The sequence below is a fragment of the Podarcis raffonei genome, chromosome 4 (assembly GCF_027172205.1).
Source record: "Podarcis raffonei isolate rPodRaf1 chromosome 4, rPodRaf1.pri, whole genome shotgun sequence".
In the NCBI taxonomy this organism is placed as follows: domain Eukaryota; kingdom Metazoa; phylum Chordata; class Lepidosauria; order Squamata; family Lacertidae; genus Podarcis; species Podarcis raffonei.
The window spans coordinates 18,703,928-18,722,635 of NC_070605.1; the positions used below are offsets into that span (position 1 = coordinate 18,703,928).

At 46.7% G+C, this 18,708-nt stretch overlaps 1 protein-coding gene and 1 long non-coding RNA gene across 2 annotated transcripts in view; both read left to right on the plus strand.

Annotated features, from left to right (window-relative positions):
* HEPHL1 (hephaestin like 1) overlaps positions 1-12,965 on the plus strand; it is a 160,239-nt gene extending 147,274 nt beyond the window's left edge. Inside the window, exon 17 of the mRNA XM_053385614.1 lies at positions 12,765-12,965. Coding sequence (XP_053241589.1) covers positions 12,765-12,792 — 28 coding nt within the window. The 3' untranslated portion in view covers positions 12,793-12,965. The remainder of the gene's footprint in view (positions 1-12,764) is intronic.
* A 2,595-nt stretch (positions 12,966-15,560) lies between these two features.
* Positions 15,561-17,490, plus strand: LOC128412563 (uncharacterized). The gene is made up of 5 exons (XR_008330107.1): positions 15,561-15,583; positions 15,891-15,942; positions 16,383-16,472; positions 16,575-16,657; positions 17,364-17,490. It is a non-coding gene; the product is annotated as an uncharacterized LOC128412563 (long non-coding RNA).
* Positions 17,491-18,708: the final 1,218 nt, after the last annotated feature.

An 18,708-nucleotide genomic window follows, 5' to 3' on the forward strand; every position in this document is an offset into this window, starting at 1 on the left:
GGGGAAAAAGCAGGCATGACACAAACAGACTGAAGGAAGTATTAAAGGGAAGCTTAGGTGGGTGGCGCTGTGGGTTAAAGCCTCAGCGCCTAGGACTTGCCGATCGAAAGGTCGGCGGTTCGAATCCCCGCGGTGGGGTGCGCTCCCGTCGCTCGGTCCCAGCGCCTGCCAACCTAGCAGTTCGAAAGCACCCCCGGGTGCAAGTAGATAAATAGGGACCGCTTACTAGCGGGAAGGTAAACGGCGTTCCGTGTGCTGCGCTGGCTCGCCAGATGCAGCTTTGTCACGCTGGCCACGTGACCCGGAAGTGTCTGCGGACAGCGCTGGCCCCCGGCCTATAGAGTGAGATGAGCGCACAACCCTAGAGTCTGGCAAGACTGGCCCGTACGGGCAGGGGTACCTTTACCTTTACCTAGGTGGTGTTTTAATAAAGAGGAATAGAGATGTTGAAGAAGTGTAGGTCTATCAGCAGCTATTAGACCTTTATTAAATTGGATTTGCTTATGCAGTCTTCTTCCTCCAGGGCACCACTCAGTTGAAGGAGCAGAATCCATGTTTTAAAGTAGTTTTCTAAAGAGGGTTTCTTTCCTTTTGAGAACCTTATGTCCAGAATCTAAAATGGTAGAACTTCACTACCACTCAGGGTAACCCCAAGGTGTGCAGTAACCTATTTTGAGTCCTATATTTGAGTCCCTTGAAGCAGCCTATTTTGAGAACTACAGTGGTACCTCAGGTTACATACGCTTCAGGTTACATACGCTTCAGATTACAGACTCCGCTAACCCAGAAATAGTGCTTCAGGTTAAGAACTTTGCTTCAGGATGAGAACAGAAATTGTGCTCCGGCGGCGCAGCGGCAGCAGGAAGCCCCATTAGCTAAAGTGGTGCTTCAGGTTAAGAACAGTTTCAGGTTAAGTACGGTCCTCCGGAACGAATTTAGTACTTAACCTGAGGTACCACTGTATTGTTGCAGAATGCCAGACTAAATCCTGGGCCCTCCAACAAGCTATTGGATGAAATTGATCCTTGCATTCTTTTTCTCGGTCTGTCCTCTGCTTTCCGTGTTGTGAAAGGAAAGATCAAATCAATCCGCATGGTTGCCTCCTGCGCCATACTTCCATTATATCTTCACAACTATCCTGTGAAGTAGGAATGACACAGGATGCCAGAGTAAGCAAAAGGGAAATGATATTTGCAAGGGGTGACGATTTCCTCATGTGTTTGGGAAGAAAAGGTGAGACCTGTTTGCAGACTGCAGAGACAGCATTTACAGGTACAGCTCAATTAAGCAATCAAACGTGTTAAGCCTAAAGCTTGACTATAAATCACAAGGTCGCTCCTTCCCTCACTTCTCTTAAGTGCCACGTCAACCAGCAAAACTCACTGGAAGCAAGAGAGAATGACGTTCGGGAAGAAGAGGACTTGGTGCTGTTGCAGAAACCATTACGGTATTTTATGTTACGCACCACCCTCAGATCTATGGACCTAAGATGGTGTACAAATAATATGCATATATATATCTTTCGTAAATTGTGTGGAGAAAGAATTATTGGAACGTGTCTGATACTGAGTGAGGCCATTGGCCATTGTCTACACTGACTGGCAGCACCTCTCTAGAGCTGAAAAACATGAGTCCTACCGGATCAGAACAAGAGAGGGGGAAAGGCGACGTTGTCTGAGGAAGGTGTGGATAGTGTTTAGAGGGCTGGAGTAGGGCTTGGGTTTGAATCCCTCTCAGCCTTGAAGCTCTTTGGGTGCACCACTGCTCAGGGACCGCCTCTCCTGGTATGTCCCACAGAGGAACTTACGATCTTCAAACAAAAACATCTTGGAGGTCCCAGGCCACAAAGAGGTTAGGCTGGCCTCAACCAGAGCCAGGGCTTTTTTGGCTGTGGCTCCGACCTGGTGGAACGCTCTGTCACAGGAGACTAAGGCCCTGCGGGGCTTGACATCTTTCCGCAGGGCCTGCAAGACAGAGCTGTTCCACCAGGCCCTTGGCCAGGGCACAGCCTGACTCCCTCCTTTGGCAATCTTCACAGAACTCTAGCCCAATAGTTGCCATCAATTTGATTTGAAGTAATTTTTTAATGAAATGATTTTAGAATGTTGTATTATTTGATTGTTGTTAGCCGCCCTGAGCCCAGCCTTGGCTGGGGAGGGCGGGATATAAATAAAAAATTATTTATTAATATTATTAACCCCAAGAAAGCCCTCACATATAGAGATGAATCTGACACCAAAAAAGCCCTGCTGATGTGTACAGCAGGGGAGAAAGAGCTGTGAAGCTCCCCTGCGCTGCAGACACTCTCTGAGTCATGGACCTTCATCTGCGGAGAATATATCTGTAGACTCTTGCAGGAGACCGGAAAATACCTGGTTTGGAAAGGGTGGAAGTTCTCTAGATGTTGCAGGATGCCAGCTCCCATCAGCAGAGCCTAACAACATCTGGAAAGGTCACAAGCTCCCCATCCCATTCCCTAGTGTTGGTAGGACCACCTTCACGGCTGGAGGCAGTAATGTTTCTGAATACCAGTTGCTGGAACCTGCAGGTGAGGAGATTGCCCTTGTGCTCGCATCCTGGCTAAGTGTTTCTCAGTGTCATTACGGTGGCTCAGTGCAGGTAGCTGATAACCAGAAGGTTGAGCTGGTTGGAGCGGGTGGCGCTGTGGTCTAAACCACTGAGCCTTGGGCTTGCCAATCAGAAGGTCGGCGGTCCGAATCCCCGCAACAGGGTGAGCTCCCCTTGTTCGGTCCCAGCTCCTGCCAACCTAGCAGTTTGAAAGCACACAGTGCAAGTAGATAAATAGGTACCACTGTGGCGGGAAGGTAAACGGTGATTCCGTGCACTGCTCTGGCTTCGCCAGAAGCGGCTTAGTCATGCTAGCCACATGTCCCAGAAAAACTGTCTGCAGAAGCGGACAAACGCCTGCTCCCTCAGCCTGTAAAGCGAGATGAGCGCCGCAACCCCAGAGTCATTGACGACTGGACTTAACTGTCAGGGGTCCCTTTACCTTCAGGGATGGCTGTGAGCAGGATTCCTGCATTGCAGAGGGTTAGACTAGATGACAGTTGGGAGTCCCTTTCAACTCTTTGATTCCATGATCTGAGTAACCACTGTGACACTAGGAATGCTGGATTAGATGGACCATTGGCCTGATCCAGCAATCTCTCCTTATGTTTTCCATCAGAAGAGGGGTACATGTGTTTGCAGCACAGCTCGGCCCTGCAACTTCTTGTACCAGTGTGCTTGCCTACATTCCCCGCCCCCCACCTCTTTCCCACTCAGCCACCCACATCCCAAGCCACCTCAGCAGTCTATATCCACCCTTCTTTGGTGAACTGCAAGTTCCCAGAACAGGGCGGTGATCCTGTGATAGGAATTTTATGGTCTTAGATATATGGTAATGTTCATAAGTGTACCAAGCAAGCACATACATAGATCAGCACAGGAAGGCCAACCTGGAACCATTTTGATTCCTAAACTGACCAAATCTTTTCTCTGCAAGGTCAAAAAGGAAAACCCTCCCCATTGTCTTTTCCTTCACAAATCCTGTCTTAAGGATATGTCTATTTGAATAGGGTGTGAGCCTGTGACCTGGCCCAGGAACTAAGTATTTATCATTACAAAAGACTGGCCAGGCTACCCAGGAAATCCAATCAAGTAACCTGCCAGACAGGAGATAAACAAAAACAGGAGAAAAACATATTAAATATTAAAATTTGTATTTTGGACTGCCTTTTCTGTGATGTAGGTGTGATGTATCTGAGGGGTGGTCTTAGGTTACACCCCTTCTGTGATGTATGTATGATGTTTCTGGGGGTGGTCTTGATCTACAGGGTGGCAATTTCAAAAGTCTTTATAAGGCCTTGCTCACCATTTTTCTGGGTCCTCCTCCTTTCCTACGTGTGAGGGGAGCACACTGTTGCAACAGATAAATAAAGATCAAGCTTACAAGCTGCTTTGCTTCTCAGTATTCTCTGGTTGGCCTCTGTTATTTTCTCCTACCAATAGAGAATCTATGTAAGGACTCTATGTGGGCTCTTGGATACCCCATATGGGGAAAGGGCATATTTTTATTTACAACAATCCCAATTTCCTAATTTGACTGGGGTGCAGGGGAGGAAGGAGGGTGTCATCCCTGGAAGAGGAAGTATGCACAAAGCTCAATTTCTAAAAATTGGGGGGGGGGGGGCAAAAGCCTTTCTGGAACTGTATCCTGCTGAAAAAGTTGAAAATTCCAAACAGAGGAGGAGAGGCCTGGGGTGTGATTAAGCAAAGGGCTTTTGCCTATGTGTCTTCTTTGTTGATTTAATGAAACTTCATTGATTGATTGATTGATTGATTGATTGATTGTAATAAAAGGCTTCTCAGTGGCTTGGGTGGCAAGAGGCAAAAGAGGAACAGGTCTGTGTAAATGAAAGATTTCCAGCTGGTTTCCAGCGGAGAAATCCAGTTGCGCCAATAAGTGATCAGACCCTGGCACTTCTTTGTTTCACTTTTACTTAGTGTCAGATCACCCACATCCATAGAGGTGAACACTAGGTCTAAGGCATGTTGGCGACTATGAGTTGGGCCAAACTTATTCAGGGACAGCCCTGTGGAGGCCATGCTTTCCACGAAGTCCCAAGCGGCCCCTTGTAAGGTCGTGTTGGTGTGGATGTTAAAATCCCCCAGGACAACCAAACTAGGTGTCTCCAGGAGAACATCCGCCACGACCTGAAGCAGCTCGGACAGGGAATCCTTGGTGCAGCGGGGAGGCCGGTACACCAAAAGGAATCCTGTACTGCCCCTATTGCCCAACTTCCAGAACATGCACTCAGAGAACTGGGTCTTCCCAATCGGACGCCTGGTGCAAGCTAATGACTTCCTAAAATTCACTGCAACCCCCCCTCCCCGCCCACATGACCTGGGTTGCTGTGTGTAAGAGAAATCTGGTGGGCAAGCAGCAGCAAGAACAGGCCCATCTGCTTCATCCAACCAAGTCTCTGTTACACATGCCAGGTCAAATCCTCAATCCACGATCAAGTCATGGATGGCAGTGGTCTTATTAATTACTGACCTGGCATTGCACAGCAGCACCTTCAGGTCATGTGGGTCTCCCTTGCTGATTCCAGTATCCATCTGGTTAAGACCAGACCTGGAGGCAGGGATAGTGCTCAAACAGTGATTAAATCTGCTTCCTTGGTAATGACATGGTCTGCCTTTGAGCATGTTCAGTATGCAATTCCTTCTTGCATCGTTATCACAACTTGCATCGCACTTATCCGTGCTTAAGGTTGCAATACCTCGTACAAATATCTACACTCTGGCATTCCTATCTCCTGCCAATACAATTAATGGGTCAGAAAATAGTCAAATAGGAATGTAAGCACTTGGTCTAGATCAGACCAACAAATTGGAATTTATAAAATTTTGGAACGCAGAAATAAAGTCAATCGTTAAACCATCAATTCTAGCACATGAGAAGCCAACTAAATTGTATAATTTGGCATCTCAATGATTGGTATTGTTAATTGTATTATAATTTGGCATTATTATAATGAGGCTATTATTGGATTGTTGTAATTGAAAACTAATAAAAAATTATTATTTAAAAAATCATAAAGGGGGAAGGAACCTCCCTTAAAACAGCCTATTTTGAGTCCTATATTTGAGTCCCTTGAAGCAGCCTATTTTGAGAACTATTGTTGCAGAATGCCAGACTAAATCCTGGGCCCTCCAACAAGCTACTGGGTGAAGTTGATCCTTGCATTCTTTTTCCTGGTCTGTCCTCTGCTTTCCGTGTTGTGGAATGAAAGATCAAATCATTGTGCATGGTTCCCTCCCCCGCCATGCTTCCATTGTCACGGCTAAAATGGCTGCTGTTTCTTTAATGCTTAAAAAGCTGGGTCAGCATGAGTCAGCGGCTTGCACTGGGTTGTATATATAGAGTGAGAAATGTTAGTTTGTTGTTGGGTTGGTTGGTTGGTTGGTTGGTTAGTTAGTTAGTTAGTTAGTTAGTTAGTGAGTGAAAGCTGGTAGTGTTGATGTGTGTACAGTTGGTCAGTCGCTTTTGCAGAAAGACTTTTAAGAATAAAAGCAGAAAGCACTCTGCAAGGATATTCTTGTGGACTCTTTTGTGCCGACAAGGGTCCGAGGACCAGGCTGAGGCGACAAAGGGAGGTCAGAAGCCTTTCCTTTTTTTTTTTTTTTACAAACACTGACATCCATTATATCTTCACAACTACCCTGTGAAGTAGGAACGACACAGGATGCCAGAGTAAGCAAAAGGAAAATGATATTTGCGAGGGGAGGGGATTTCCTCATGTGTTTGGGGAGAAGAGGTGAAACCTGTTCGCAGACTGCAGAGTCACCGTTTACTGGTACAGTTTAATGAAGCAATCAAACATGTTAAGCCTAAAGCTTGACTATAAATCAAGAAAGATTTCCAACTGGTTATACCTCACTTGACGACATACACCCTGGTGAAAAGGGTTAAGGTTTCTCAGGGGTTGTGGGAAGTGACTTGATGCCCTGATGATGTTCACAGAACCATAGAATTGTAGGGTTGGGAGGGGCATCTAGTCCAACCCCCAGCAATGAAGGAGTCACAGCTAAAGAATCCCTGACAGATGGCTGCCCAACCTCTGCTTAAAAACCTCCAGGGAATAGCATGTTGTAAATTTCAGGCCACTTTTCCAGAGTTTCCCCCCAGATTAAAATCTATGTTATGCTCTATGTCTATTGCTCAATGTCTCATTTGAGCTTTAACAAGCTTGTCTTTTGTTTCCCATTCTAACAGAAGATTGCACATTTTAGACAAAAGTTTATCCTTATTTTGCATGAGTTATGTGTGTGTGTTTTCCAAATTGTGAGCTTTGGTCCAAAAATCCATTCTTTCTATCTAATTTAAACACATCGTGTAACTGGTGATAATGCAACCAATCTGTAACTTGGCTCCTTAGGTCGTCCATTGGGTTCAGTTTGGGTTCAGCATGCTATTAATTGAAAGAGCACTATTTGAAAAGGATTCATAGATGGTACTTTTTGTTGGAGATAACCCAGACTGAAATTCCCAGGTGTCAGAAAAGGTTATTTATGTATGCAACAACTGCGACCCATGTTTTATTAGCTCAAAAGTGGAAAGTGAGCGAGGTCCCAACTAAAGAGGATTGGCAACTTAAGTTGACAGAATACGCACAACTTGCAGATTTAACATATAGAATAAGAGAGCAAGAAGAACATACGTTTAAAGAAGATTGGAGAACATTTATTGAATATATGGAAAATAACTGTATACAGCTGAAAACTCTGGCAACATTAAGATAAAGTCAACAGAGTAAATATTTTTTGATGGATATAAAAGTGGAAAATTTATTTGACTGGTTATAGTAAAATATGCAGGGATGTATGATATGTAAACTGAACCATGGAAAGAGAAGAATGGAAGTCATTGGATATTTTAAGGTTTGTAAAATGTTTCTTTGAAATTGTAAAACAGAAAATTTAATAAAAAATATTACAAAAAAACCCTCACCCTCCAGTAAAGGAGAGTCCAGCACTTTCAAAGGGAGTCTGTTCCACTGTGAAACAGCTCTTACTATCAGAAAGTTATTCCTAATATTTAGAAATCTCCTAAATATTCAACATTTCAATAAAGGAAAATGTTGAAAAATTATTGAAATTTGAATCCGCTGGTTCCATTGAGAATGATGGTTTTGTTAAATCATTTGTTCCAAGAGGCCTAGAAAAACACAAAGGAAAAGGAAGGAAGGAAGGAAGGAAGGAAGGAAGGAAGGAAGGAAGGAAAAGAACAGCATGGTCACAGTAAGCCTAAAGGGGAAAATGGGTAAGTCCAAAATCTCTCAGTAAAGAGCTGGAAATTGTATACGTAGCTAGGGACCAATGGGGAGGCAATGACATCTGCCAAGGTGACAAAAGGGAGAGTCTTGAGACACAGTACAATTTCCAGCCAAATGGAGATAAGGGCCCAAAACATTTCCATTTAAAGTTGCACCTTGTAGGTTTGATGCTCCAAATCATACCATCTATACCAGGCATAGGCAAACTCGGCCCTCCAGATGTTTTGAGACTACAATTCCCATCATTGCTGACTACTGGTCCTGTTAGCTAGGGATGATGGGAGTTGTAGTCCCAAAACATCTGGAGGGCTGAGTTTGCCCATGCCTGATCTATACAATGCCTTTGAGCATGTATGGTATGCATTTGGAATTGACTGGAGTAAGAGAACAAGAAGAACATACATTTAAAAAAGATTGGAAAATGTTTATTGAATATATGGAGGAAAATTGAAAATGTGGGCAGCATAAGATAAATTCAACAGTGTAAATAAGTTTGGTTTTTTTTATGTAATAATGGAAAGCTGAACAGTTTAGTTTTTATAAAATATGCATGGATTTATGTTGTGCAAAATGAACGAAAGAAAGAGAAGAAGGGAAGTCACTGATATTTTAAGGTGAATATTCTAAAATTTAAAACAGAAATTTAATTTTTTTTTTAAAAAAGAGAGCATGTACAGGGGTCTGGGTTAAAGGCGGATCTACATGGATCCTCATGGATCCTCCACTTTTTAAAAAATACCTCCAACAAATCCAGTGTCAAATCACATCTGGAAGGCACACCTACAGACAGGACTATAAAAAACGTGGATCCAACACTTAGCCTCGCTGCAGCACCACAAAAACATGGATCCTCATGAATTCATATGATTTTTATGTTGAAACAAAATAAAAAACCATGATACTCTACACCATGTATTTGTCTGTAGGCAGAACCAAAAAAACCACACACTCACTGTTTCATGGTACCGCAATGGCGCAAAAACATGGTTAAAAAACACGGATCCTCATGGATCCTCATGATTTTTGCACTAGATCAGCCCAAAGTCACCATCAGATCAAATATCATGGGCATGGGCACAGCCTGCACCCCAAAAATCACGGATCCACAGCTTCCTGGCAATTCCGTGGCCCCAAAACATGGTTTCGAAGAAGAAGAAGAATTTGGATTTGATATCTGAAATATACTCAGAGTCGCAAAGTGATTTCATGCTCTTTATTCAGCTCATAGTGGTGAGGAGGAATGAATGAAAGTCCCCTCAAAGCATCTGCTTTATATACATTATTTACACAATGGGCTGCACATGATTGGCTAATTCCGGAATTCTACTGTAAGCCAATCAGGTTGTAGATTCACTTCTATCTGGAGCATGATTGGGTGGTTCCTGCCAACCAATCATACTGCTGCATTGTTCTAGGACCAATCAGACTGCTGCATTCTGAATCCTATTGTTCTAGGACCAATCAGACTGCTGCAGTTTGGATCCTATTCAACTCAGTACATAACACTTTATCACTACCCCAAACACTCTGTGAGGTGAGTGGGGCTGAGACACTTCAGAGAAGTGTGACTAGCCCAAGGTCACCCAGCAGCTGCATGTGGAGGAATGGAGACTCAAACCCAGTTCCCCAGATTACGAGACTACCGCTCTTAACCACTACAGCACACTGGCTCTCATGGATCCTCACGCTTTTTGCATTGGGCCACCCCAAACCCACCGTCAAATCACATATCATGCCCATGGGCACAGTCTGCACCACAAAAATCACGGATCCATGGCTTCCTGAAAATACCGTGGCCCAAAAACGTGGTTCTGAAGCAGGAACCTTATGTATCCTCACGCTTTTTGCATTGGGCCACCCCAAACTCACTATCAAATCACACATCATAGCCAGAGGCATAGCCTGCACCACAAAAATCATGTATCCACGGCTTCCTGGAAACTCCATGGCCCAAAAACGTGATTGCGAAGCACGGATCCTCATGGATCCTCACGCTTTTTGCATTGGGCCACCCCAAACTCACCTTCAATTCACACGTCATAGCCAGGGGCACAGCCTGCACCACAAAAATCATGAGTTGCACTACAAAAATCACAAAAATGCCCCTAGCAGCACTGTTAATGTCACCACTGGAACATTATTATTAGAGCAGAGAGGAGAATGTATGACTATATATTGTACCAAGATATGGTTCATCTTCAAGAACAGATCAAATACATGCCAAAGTATTAAAGAGGAGAAAAAATATGAAACTGCTTACATACTGTCAACTAATATCCAGATTCAAGAAAGACTGTATGGCAAACAGTTAAATCAGTGAAAAGACAGAATTTGAGTCCATCATAACAGAGGTCTACCTTTTGGGTAAAATTTATAAACTATTACTCTAATATGACACCGAGCTCGAACAAGCAAAACCTTATATGACAAAATGGCTGCAAAAAATTTAAGAGCAGTTTACAGTGCAACAATGAGAACAATTATGAATAAAGGAATAAAATTCACTGCAAGTTAAGCCCTAAAACAAAATTGGTAAAGTGGTACAGTGGAACTTCAGGTTGCGGACGTAACCCGTGACAGAGGCACGTCTGCAACCCGCAGCGTTCGCATCCTGAAGTGCCGCGTCTGCTCGGGCGCCAGCAGAATTTGGCGCTTCTGCGCATGTGTGAGCAGCGAAACCCGGAAGTAACCCGTTCCGGTACTTTTGGGTTTCCCACGGTCCGCAACCCGAAAACACGTAACCTGAAGCAGCCGTAACATGAGGTATGACTGTACAAAAATGTTCTTTCAATGGTATATAACTTTGAAAGATATACAGAAGATGAATAATGAAATGAATGGACATTGCTGGAAATGTCATAGACCTCAAGGAACCTTCTTCCATTTATGGTGGACCTGTGAAAAGACCAAAAAGTTTTGGAGGAAAGTTCATTTCGAAATGAAAAAAATGTAAAAAAAAAAAAAAACACCCTAAATTTGCATTGGACCCCAAAACTATGCCATTGGGAATGACCCCTTCAGCTACTGTATTGTGAAATTGTGGAACTATTTAGTTATATGAACACAGCAGTCAGAGTGGTGTTGGCTAACATATGGAAATCTACCGTATTTTTCGCACCATAGGACGCACTTTTCCCCCTCCAAAAATGAAGGGGAAATGTGTGTGCGTCCTATGGTGCGAATGCAGGCTTTCGCTGAAGCCTGGAGAGCGAGAGGCATCGGTGCGCACCGACCCCTCTCGCTCTCCAGGCTTCAGGAAGCTATCCGCAAGCCCGGCGGGAGTTCCTGCGGGCTCACAAGGCTTGCGGGCAGCAGCCTGCAGCCCCTGCGGGTGTCCGCAAGCCTTGCGCGCCCGGCGGGAGGTCCTGCTGAGCGCGCGAGGCTTGGCGCTGCAACCTGTCGCCCGAAGCACGGGGAGCCCTCCGGAGGGCTCCCGGTGCTTTGGGCGAGTGTCTGCAAGCCTTGTGCGCCCAGCGGGAGGTCCCACCAAGCGCGTGAGGCTTGGGGCGGCAGCCTGTCGCCCGAAGCACGGGAAGCCCTCCGGTGGGCTCTCCGTGCTTCGGGCGAGTGTCTGCAAGCCTTGCGCGCCCGGCGGGAGGTCCCGACGGGCGCGCGAGGCTTGCGGCGGCAGCCTGCAGCCCGAAGCACGGGGAGCCCTCCGGAGGGCTCTCCGTGCTTCGGGCAGGTGTGCGCAAGGCTTGGGGCGGCAGCCGCGGCTGGGGGGGGAATAATTTTTTTTTATTCATTCCCCCCCCCCCAAAAAAACGAGGTGCGTCCTATGGGCCGGTGCGCCCTATAGAACGAAAAATACGGTAACATATGTCCTGGAATAGATGCATAGAAAGAGAAACTATCAGAATATGCAGTAATGGCAAAACTCGCAAATTTAGTAAATAATTGACTCATCTTTATAATTTGTATACAACTTAACAGAACTGTAACAAAATGAACATCTGTATGGATTTGTATAATAGATCTTAGGTTACAAAAATATTTCCTGTTTAAAAATAGAAGCTTTGTGTGTATATGATAAAGAAAGAAATATATAGTAGAAGAAATCTTGTCTGTCTGTCTGATTGAATATATGGTAATTCACAAAAAATCCAGTAAAATATGACAGATTGAATGATTAGCAATTGGATATGATTTGCATGCTGATTAGCAAATGGCAAGCACTGGCAAACCAATAAAAGGGACTAACATATTCGATAATAGTGAGGAGAGAGGAGGTGGTGGTGGCGGCGGTTGGTGGAGAGTAGGCAGAGGATTTGTGAATTGTTCTTTTTTCATTTTCTTATTTTGATTTCATTTATTGCTTTTATTTGATTTATTTGATTTGTTTTATTTTTATTTTCCTTTATTCTTTTCTTTTAACACTTTTATTTATTGATCACAGTGAGGGTTTGCCAAGCGTGCCTTCCTCTTAGCTCGTTTCTCCCTTTCGTCCTGAGTTCGAGTGTCTTCAAAGCCCATGACACCTTTGGTAAAGGCTGTTCTCCTATTGGAGCATTTGCAGGCCAGTGTTTCCCAACCATTGGACGTGACCAGTCCAACAAAGTTGGTGTTGAAGAATCGTTGCTTCCACACTGGTGATCTTTGCTTCTTCCAGGACACTGGTATTCGTTCGCCTGTCTTCCCAAGTGGTGTGTCACATTTTTCGGAGACACCATTGATGGAATCTTTCAAGGAGCTGGTGATGGCGTTTATAAGTGGTCCATGTTTCACAAGCGTACAGCTGCGTTGGTAGTGCAAGAGCCTAGACTGAAACTTAAAAGACTAGTTTCAATGGACCAAGAATGGTTTTCATGGCTGGTTCTGACTTTCCCCTTTTCCCAGTGGGAATTCCTACTTGTAGAGCAGAGGCCACGGCTGGTCAGCAGCTGCAGTGCCTGTGTGCTTTGTTCTATTGTTGTTGTTGTTTAGTCGTTTGGTCGTGTCCGATTCTTTGTGACCCCATGGACCAGAGCACGCCAGGCCCTCCTGTCTTCCACTGCCTCCTGCAGTTTGGTCCAACTCATATTGGTAGCATCGAGAACACTGTCCAGCCATCTCGTCCTCTGTCGTCCCCTTCTCCTTGTGCCCTCAGTGCTTTGTTCTAGAGGGTGCTGTTTCGTGGCGCTCACTGGTTGCTATTGGACAGTTCGTTGGATAGTCTGAGCGGATTGGTTAAGCGCCTTGTGAGCGAAAAGTTCAGCCTTCATTAGGGCAAATATTCTACCCTTATTTATGGGAGCCTTTGGAATAGAAAAGGAAAGGACTGTGTCAGGATGTGTTTTGTGGGGAAATTTGCAGACGTGAAGGTGTTGATTTGGGGTACAGTTAGAGAGGGGTATGGTGCCTGCTGGAGGGGGAAACCCCCGCCACCCTTTCCAAAAAAATCCAGTAACAATGTTAAGAATGACCCAAAGCTCTCCCTATTCATTTCATTTGCTTCATGAAATTTATACATTGCTTGACTGCATGAACAAGGGGACCAGGCTCTCTGGGTCCTGGCATGGCCGTAGCTCTTGAATCCAGAGCACTTGGGACCTCCTTTCTCTCTCTGCCAGCCCTTCATGCTCTGGACTGCCTCTTTCAGGCTCTGATGATGCCCCTTCAGGTCACTGAACTGCAGAGAGATGGAAGGAATTGGTCATGATGGGCCGGCAAGGATCGATTAGGCTCCACATATGTATTTCTGTTCTGCCAATTTGGCAGTGGTTCACTGTTTTCTCCAGACACCCCTCCTCACACCCCCCCCCAGGAATTGGGGCTGCCGGCGTCTGAGTCGCTCTCTCCGCTCATCTCTTCTAGGATCAGGTGCTTAAGGCGCCTGTTCAGTTGCTGCCACAGGGTGCCCCCCCAGCAAGACCCAGAGCAGCCCGTGGCACCAGGTGAGCCAGTGGCCCTCCTTTTTTGGACAGAGGAGGGCAGGAATGGGCATGGGGGGCAACTAGTCCAAGGATACAAAAGAGGACTCACCTCTTCCCATGTCCTTCTGTTTGCAGTTCTGCTGCGGTTCCGCATCCCAGCCCCAGGGGTGAGTATTGGAGAAAACAAGAGCAGGGACTGGATCCCTCAGACCTGCCCCCCACTCTGCACTCTCAGATGCGGAGAAACCTTCCCCTCGTGAGGAGCTGACAGCCTGACTTTTGCATTTCAGCTGCTGGAGGATGAACAGCTCTACCTCCTGGGGGTCATCCAGAGCTGCCAGGCAGCTGAGCTCAGGGGGCTCCGATCCCTGAAGTGCTCCAGGCAGGAGATGGCCCAAGCCATTTTGGTGGGTGATGGGGGGTGTGGGGGGAAGGGGGGAAGGGGCTGTGCATCTGCAGAGAGGAGGACCCTGCCAGCTTAGGGCATGGGGTTGCCATTCCCCTGCAAAGCCAAGCCTGGTGTTTGGGGTCAGAGCTGATTTTCCTCCTCTGTTCTCTTCCAGGACATCTTGGGGCCCTTGGAGCACTTCAGGGATCGCCCCCTGACCCTGGCCCTTGCTTGGAGGCCCTCCTCCAGCTCAGGTGAGTGGGGTCTTTGGCGTGGATGGGGTTGTGGGTGGGGGGCAGAACTCTAGGGGGAAAGAGCAGGCGGGAGGGAGAAGGGGGCAAGGGAGACTCTAACCCTCTCCCTTTCATCTCTGCAGCACGATGAGGCCCAAATTCAGCTGCGATATGATCAGTGCCATCCTGCACAGGATGTCGGAGGCCGTGCTGAAAGGGGCCGAGGAGGAGAGAGAAGAAGTATGTCCTTGGTTTTGACTTCCCTTCACGGCTCTTTCTTCTTCTTCATCACACACTTGCAGAACCAACCCAGCATTCAAACTCTCTTCTCTCTTTTCCCGCAGGAACTGAAGAGGCACTTCCGGCTCCTGCTGGGGAGTCTCCTTATGGAAGCCCCCAACCCTGGCACCCTCCTCCACCTTCTCAGTGTAAGTGTCCCGATGGCATCAGGGGTGGTCTTAGAGTTGTCCGTCCCCCCTGTCCCTTACCCAATGGACTGCCCCATTTCTGGGGCACAGAGCCTGTTTGGCCCCCAATTTGGTCCAAGACCAAAGCTGGCAAACCCTCATGGTCCAGAAGTGCCAGGGACTCCGTGGTGGGGGCAGTGGGGGCCGCTTTGGCCCAGACTGGCCCCTGAATCTGAGACGCTCTTTCCTCCAGCAGGACTTCCAAGGATACGCCCTGGGGGAAAGTGGGGAGGCTCAAGGCTCATTTCCTTGCCGCTGGCCATTGCCCGGTGTGGCGAACACACAGGGCCCTGGATATTTCACGGTCTATTGACCCTGTGCCACCACTGCGATAGCTTTCTTCGCTGCCACCACCCCGCTTCTCACAGGGACACACAGAGTCCAGACAGTTGTTAACATAAACAAATAATCAAGTTTATTTTTAAATGCAGGAACAAGCGTATGGTTGCAGTTTATTTTTCTCTTGTCAGTTTCCTAATCTTAGTTCCTAGCAACTCCAAACTGAATTATTTCCCACTGTCTATCTAACTCAACCTAACAATTCCTCTCACTTTCTCACAATACAACTCTACCAACCCACACCTAATCCTCCCTCTTCCTTCTCCAACACCTAAGGCTCAACTCCCAACTGACAAACCTCAACTGCCAACTCCGAAACCTCAACTGACTTTCAAAACCTCCCACTCTATTTTTTACTCCCCCCTTGCATTCTCACTGGCCAATCACATCACACCCATTTTAACCCTTTCCTTGACCCATCCTAGGAGGCAAACGCCACACCCGGAAATACCCCAACCTCAGAGTAAGTACCTTGCCTTCTTCTAGTCATTTCTTTGGTTACTTCCATCCCCCCAAGATCACATCCCCAAGTGATCTTTAGTGCAGATGATGCGGGGTGTGTCCCTGGGGGCCAGGATGAGGCCAGGGGCTTTTCCTGCCCCCTTTCCTGCTGCTGCCCTTCCACCTCTGCCCAGGAGGCTGCAGGGCCCAGGGAGGTCCTCCGGAACAAGGGATTGGGCCAAGACAGAGGGAGACCCATCCTTCCTGACCTGGCGCTGCTTCTGTGCTCTCTTGCTCCCATCTGACCCCGATTTTTCTTTCCTCTGCAGGTGACAGTAGTTCGGCCGGACCTGGCTTGCTTCCGCCTGAACCCGAAAGAAGGTAAGCCCCACACCTTGGAGACAGCGACCTTTGTTTTTTAAAAAAATAATATTTATTAACCGACCAATCAAATCAAATCAAATCAAATCACATAAATTCCGAATTACAAAGCCGAATTTTAATTTTTTTGTTGGGGGTACCCATATTTCAAGTTCCGAAGGGGTTTCCAATCATCTTCTTACTGCTGCGTTAATATCCACAAATCTGTCCAAATAATGTTCATATTTCTATTCAGTCCTATCTTGCTGTTCCCACGTCTCATCTTATTCATATATTTTTCTTTTTTCTTTGTGATCTCTTCTGATAATCTCCTTAAGCAAGTAAACACCAGTTAAAATCCTGTGAGACAGCGACCTTTGACTAAAGGCCTGTGGGAAAATCTCATTTTCATTTTCATTTTCATTTTCATTCTCTTCTCATTCTCATTCTCTTCCATCCAGATGACATCATCATTGAAGATTTATAGGTAGTGCGGACCTCGGGCTCCACTGGACGCCAGAGAGAGGCCAACATCCAAATGCACTCAGCAGGTAAGACTTTCTCAAAAGCCCATCTGTAGTTAGAGATGCCCTGTTTCATCTATGAGAGAAGCAGGCACTCCTGGCATCCTGCTTACCTTTTTTCTCTTGCAGGTGACAGAACGATGCCAGCAAGACCTCCTTCTCCATCTTTTCATAGCGACAGAAGGGCAGCAGTGGCTGTGGGACCAGATCAGGTAGGGGGAAGCTGCTTTGTGGGGACAGAGGCCAAGGCTGGAACAATGTCATGGACTGGTTGGGCACAGAGGAATGGTGGGAGGAAGCAGGAACCAGGAAGGGAAGATGTCTCAGAGCCCAGGGAGTGGAGGGGGGGGGACAAGGAGGAGCACTCAGAGGGAGAAGAGGCTGAGGAACCAGGGGAGGGGAGCCAATGGGTCTCAAACCCTCGGTGAGTGAGGGACTTTCCCCTGTGTCAGAAGACAGGCTCCGGCAGATGGAGCGGACGAGATCCAGAGGAAGCTGTTTGTGCACGTGCTGTAGAGGGAAGCCAGGGGCCGATGGGGCTCATCCCCCCAGAAGGGAGCCCATCGAGGAGAACTCTGATTCTAAACCTCTGCTGCCTCGTGGGATGGGTTCAGGGGAAGAAAAGGCTCCAGAGTAAACCCTACAGAGATGCACAGTGGAGTCCCTAAGATGGTTGGGTGGCGTTTTGTAGGCCTCCTTCTGGCAACTCCTGCAGCCAAGCTGGTGCCTTACGCCTTGCTCTTCTTTCCTCTGGACCACATCACGGAGGCCGAGGGGGGGAGGACAGATGTGGGCAGAGGGTTGACCCCTTTGTTTTGGCAAAAGACAGGGCAGGGGACAGAGAGAGAGATCTGAAAATTCTTACCATTATTTTGCCTCAAAAGATCTCACGGAATTTTGGGTTTTTCCGTTCCTTAGGATATATGATCTACTCCCTGTGTAACTCCACGTGTCCAGAAGAAAAAGAACTGGAAAATAATGGAATAAAAATAAATATTTTTAATGGATTTTGAATAAATGCTCGATAAATTGTCACTGTTTTGAATTTCGTTGTGTTATTGTCTTCCATTGGACACTTTTGTTGTTGCAGCCTGAAATAGCATTAGCATTTTTTGCTGCTGCCGCATCACTCTCAGGTTGATCATGTTAGGCTTGTGGTCCCCTAAGATCCCTAGATCCTTTTCCCTACCAGCAAACCAGTGTCCCTCATCTTATATTTGTGCAGCTGGTTCTTCCTGCCAAAGTGCAGAACCTTAGATTGGCTAGAGGTCCTCTTTGCTCGCCTTCAGGGTGTGACCGTGTCGCAGTCAGTGCTGTGGTAGCTCCGTGTGGCATTGACACAGTTCAGTGGAATCGCCTGGTGACAATCCAGTCCAGCTGGTGCCAGATCTAAGATGAGATCTAAGATGTCTCCAGGATACTGAGTGTTTTGCCTTGGTAGAGCACACCATGTTCGTGACGCAGAGGCTGTGGTATGAACACAGTTCAGGTAGCCTTTGTCCATTCTTGTTCACGCTCCCGATACCAAGGGGGCCTCTGTGGTTATCCCAGCTGTGATGTACTCTCCTAGCAGGAATAGTAATAGTAATAGTAAGAATAATTTTATTATTTATACCCCGCCCATCTGGTTGGGTTTCCCCAGCCACTCTGGGCGGCTCCCAGCAGAACACTAAAAACAGAACAAAACTTCAGACAGGGCTGCCTTCAGATGTCTTCTGAAAGTGAGAGAGTTGTTTATTTCTTTGACATCTGCTGGGAAGGTGTTCCACAGTGCAGGTGCCACTACCGAGAAGGCTGCTGACATGCTGGTTTAGTTCCTTGCAGAACTTGTTCTTGATCTGCATATCAGAGCACACACAGAGTATACTCAATATGTTAACCGGAATGGAGGTAGATGAGAGATGGAGAGAAGGCAAGCATTCTGAGCCCTCAGCTGGCAGTTCTATCACAGACAGAAGGTAGTCCCTCGCTGCAAAAATCTTATGCCGTGAATCTTCGGGATGCCCTCCTTGCCACAAAGGGTGTAGTTCTCTCTGAGGCTGCCATTCGAAGCAAGTCTTGTCCCCTGTAGAGCAGCAATGTCAATGTTGCATGTTTTCAGCTCATGGTCAATGATGTTCATCTTCCGTGAGTTGCTGACCTGCAGCAAGCCAGAACACATGGTCCTAATGTTCCAGCTTGCTGGGTGCAAGAGGGTTTGTTCCTTTATTTTTCCTGATATAGCAGTTTGGTCTGCTTAGTGTGAGTGATACTGTGAGCTCCA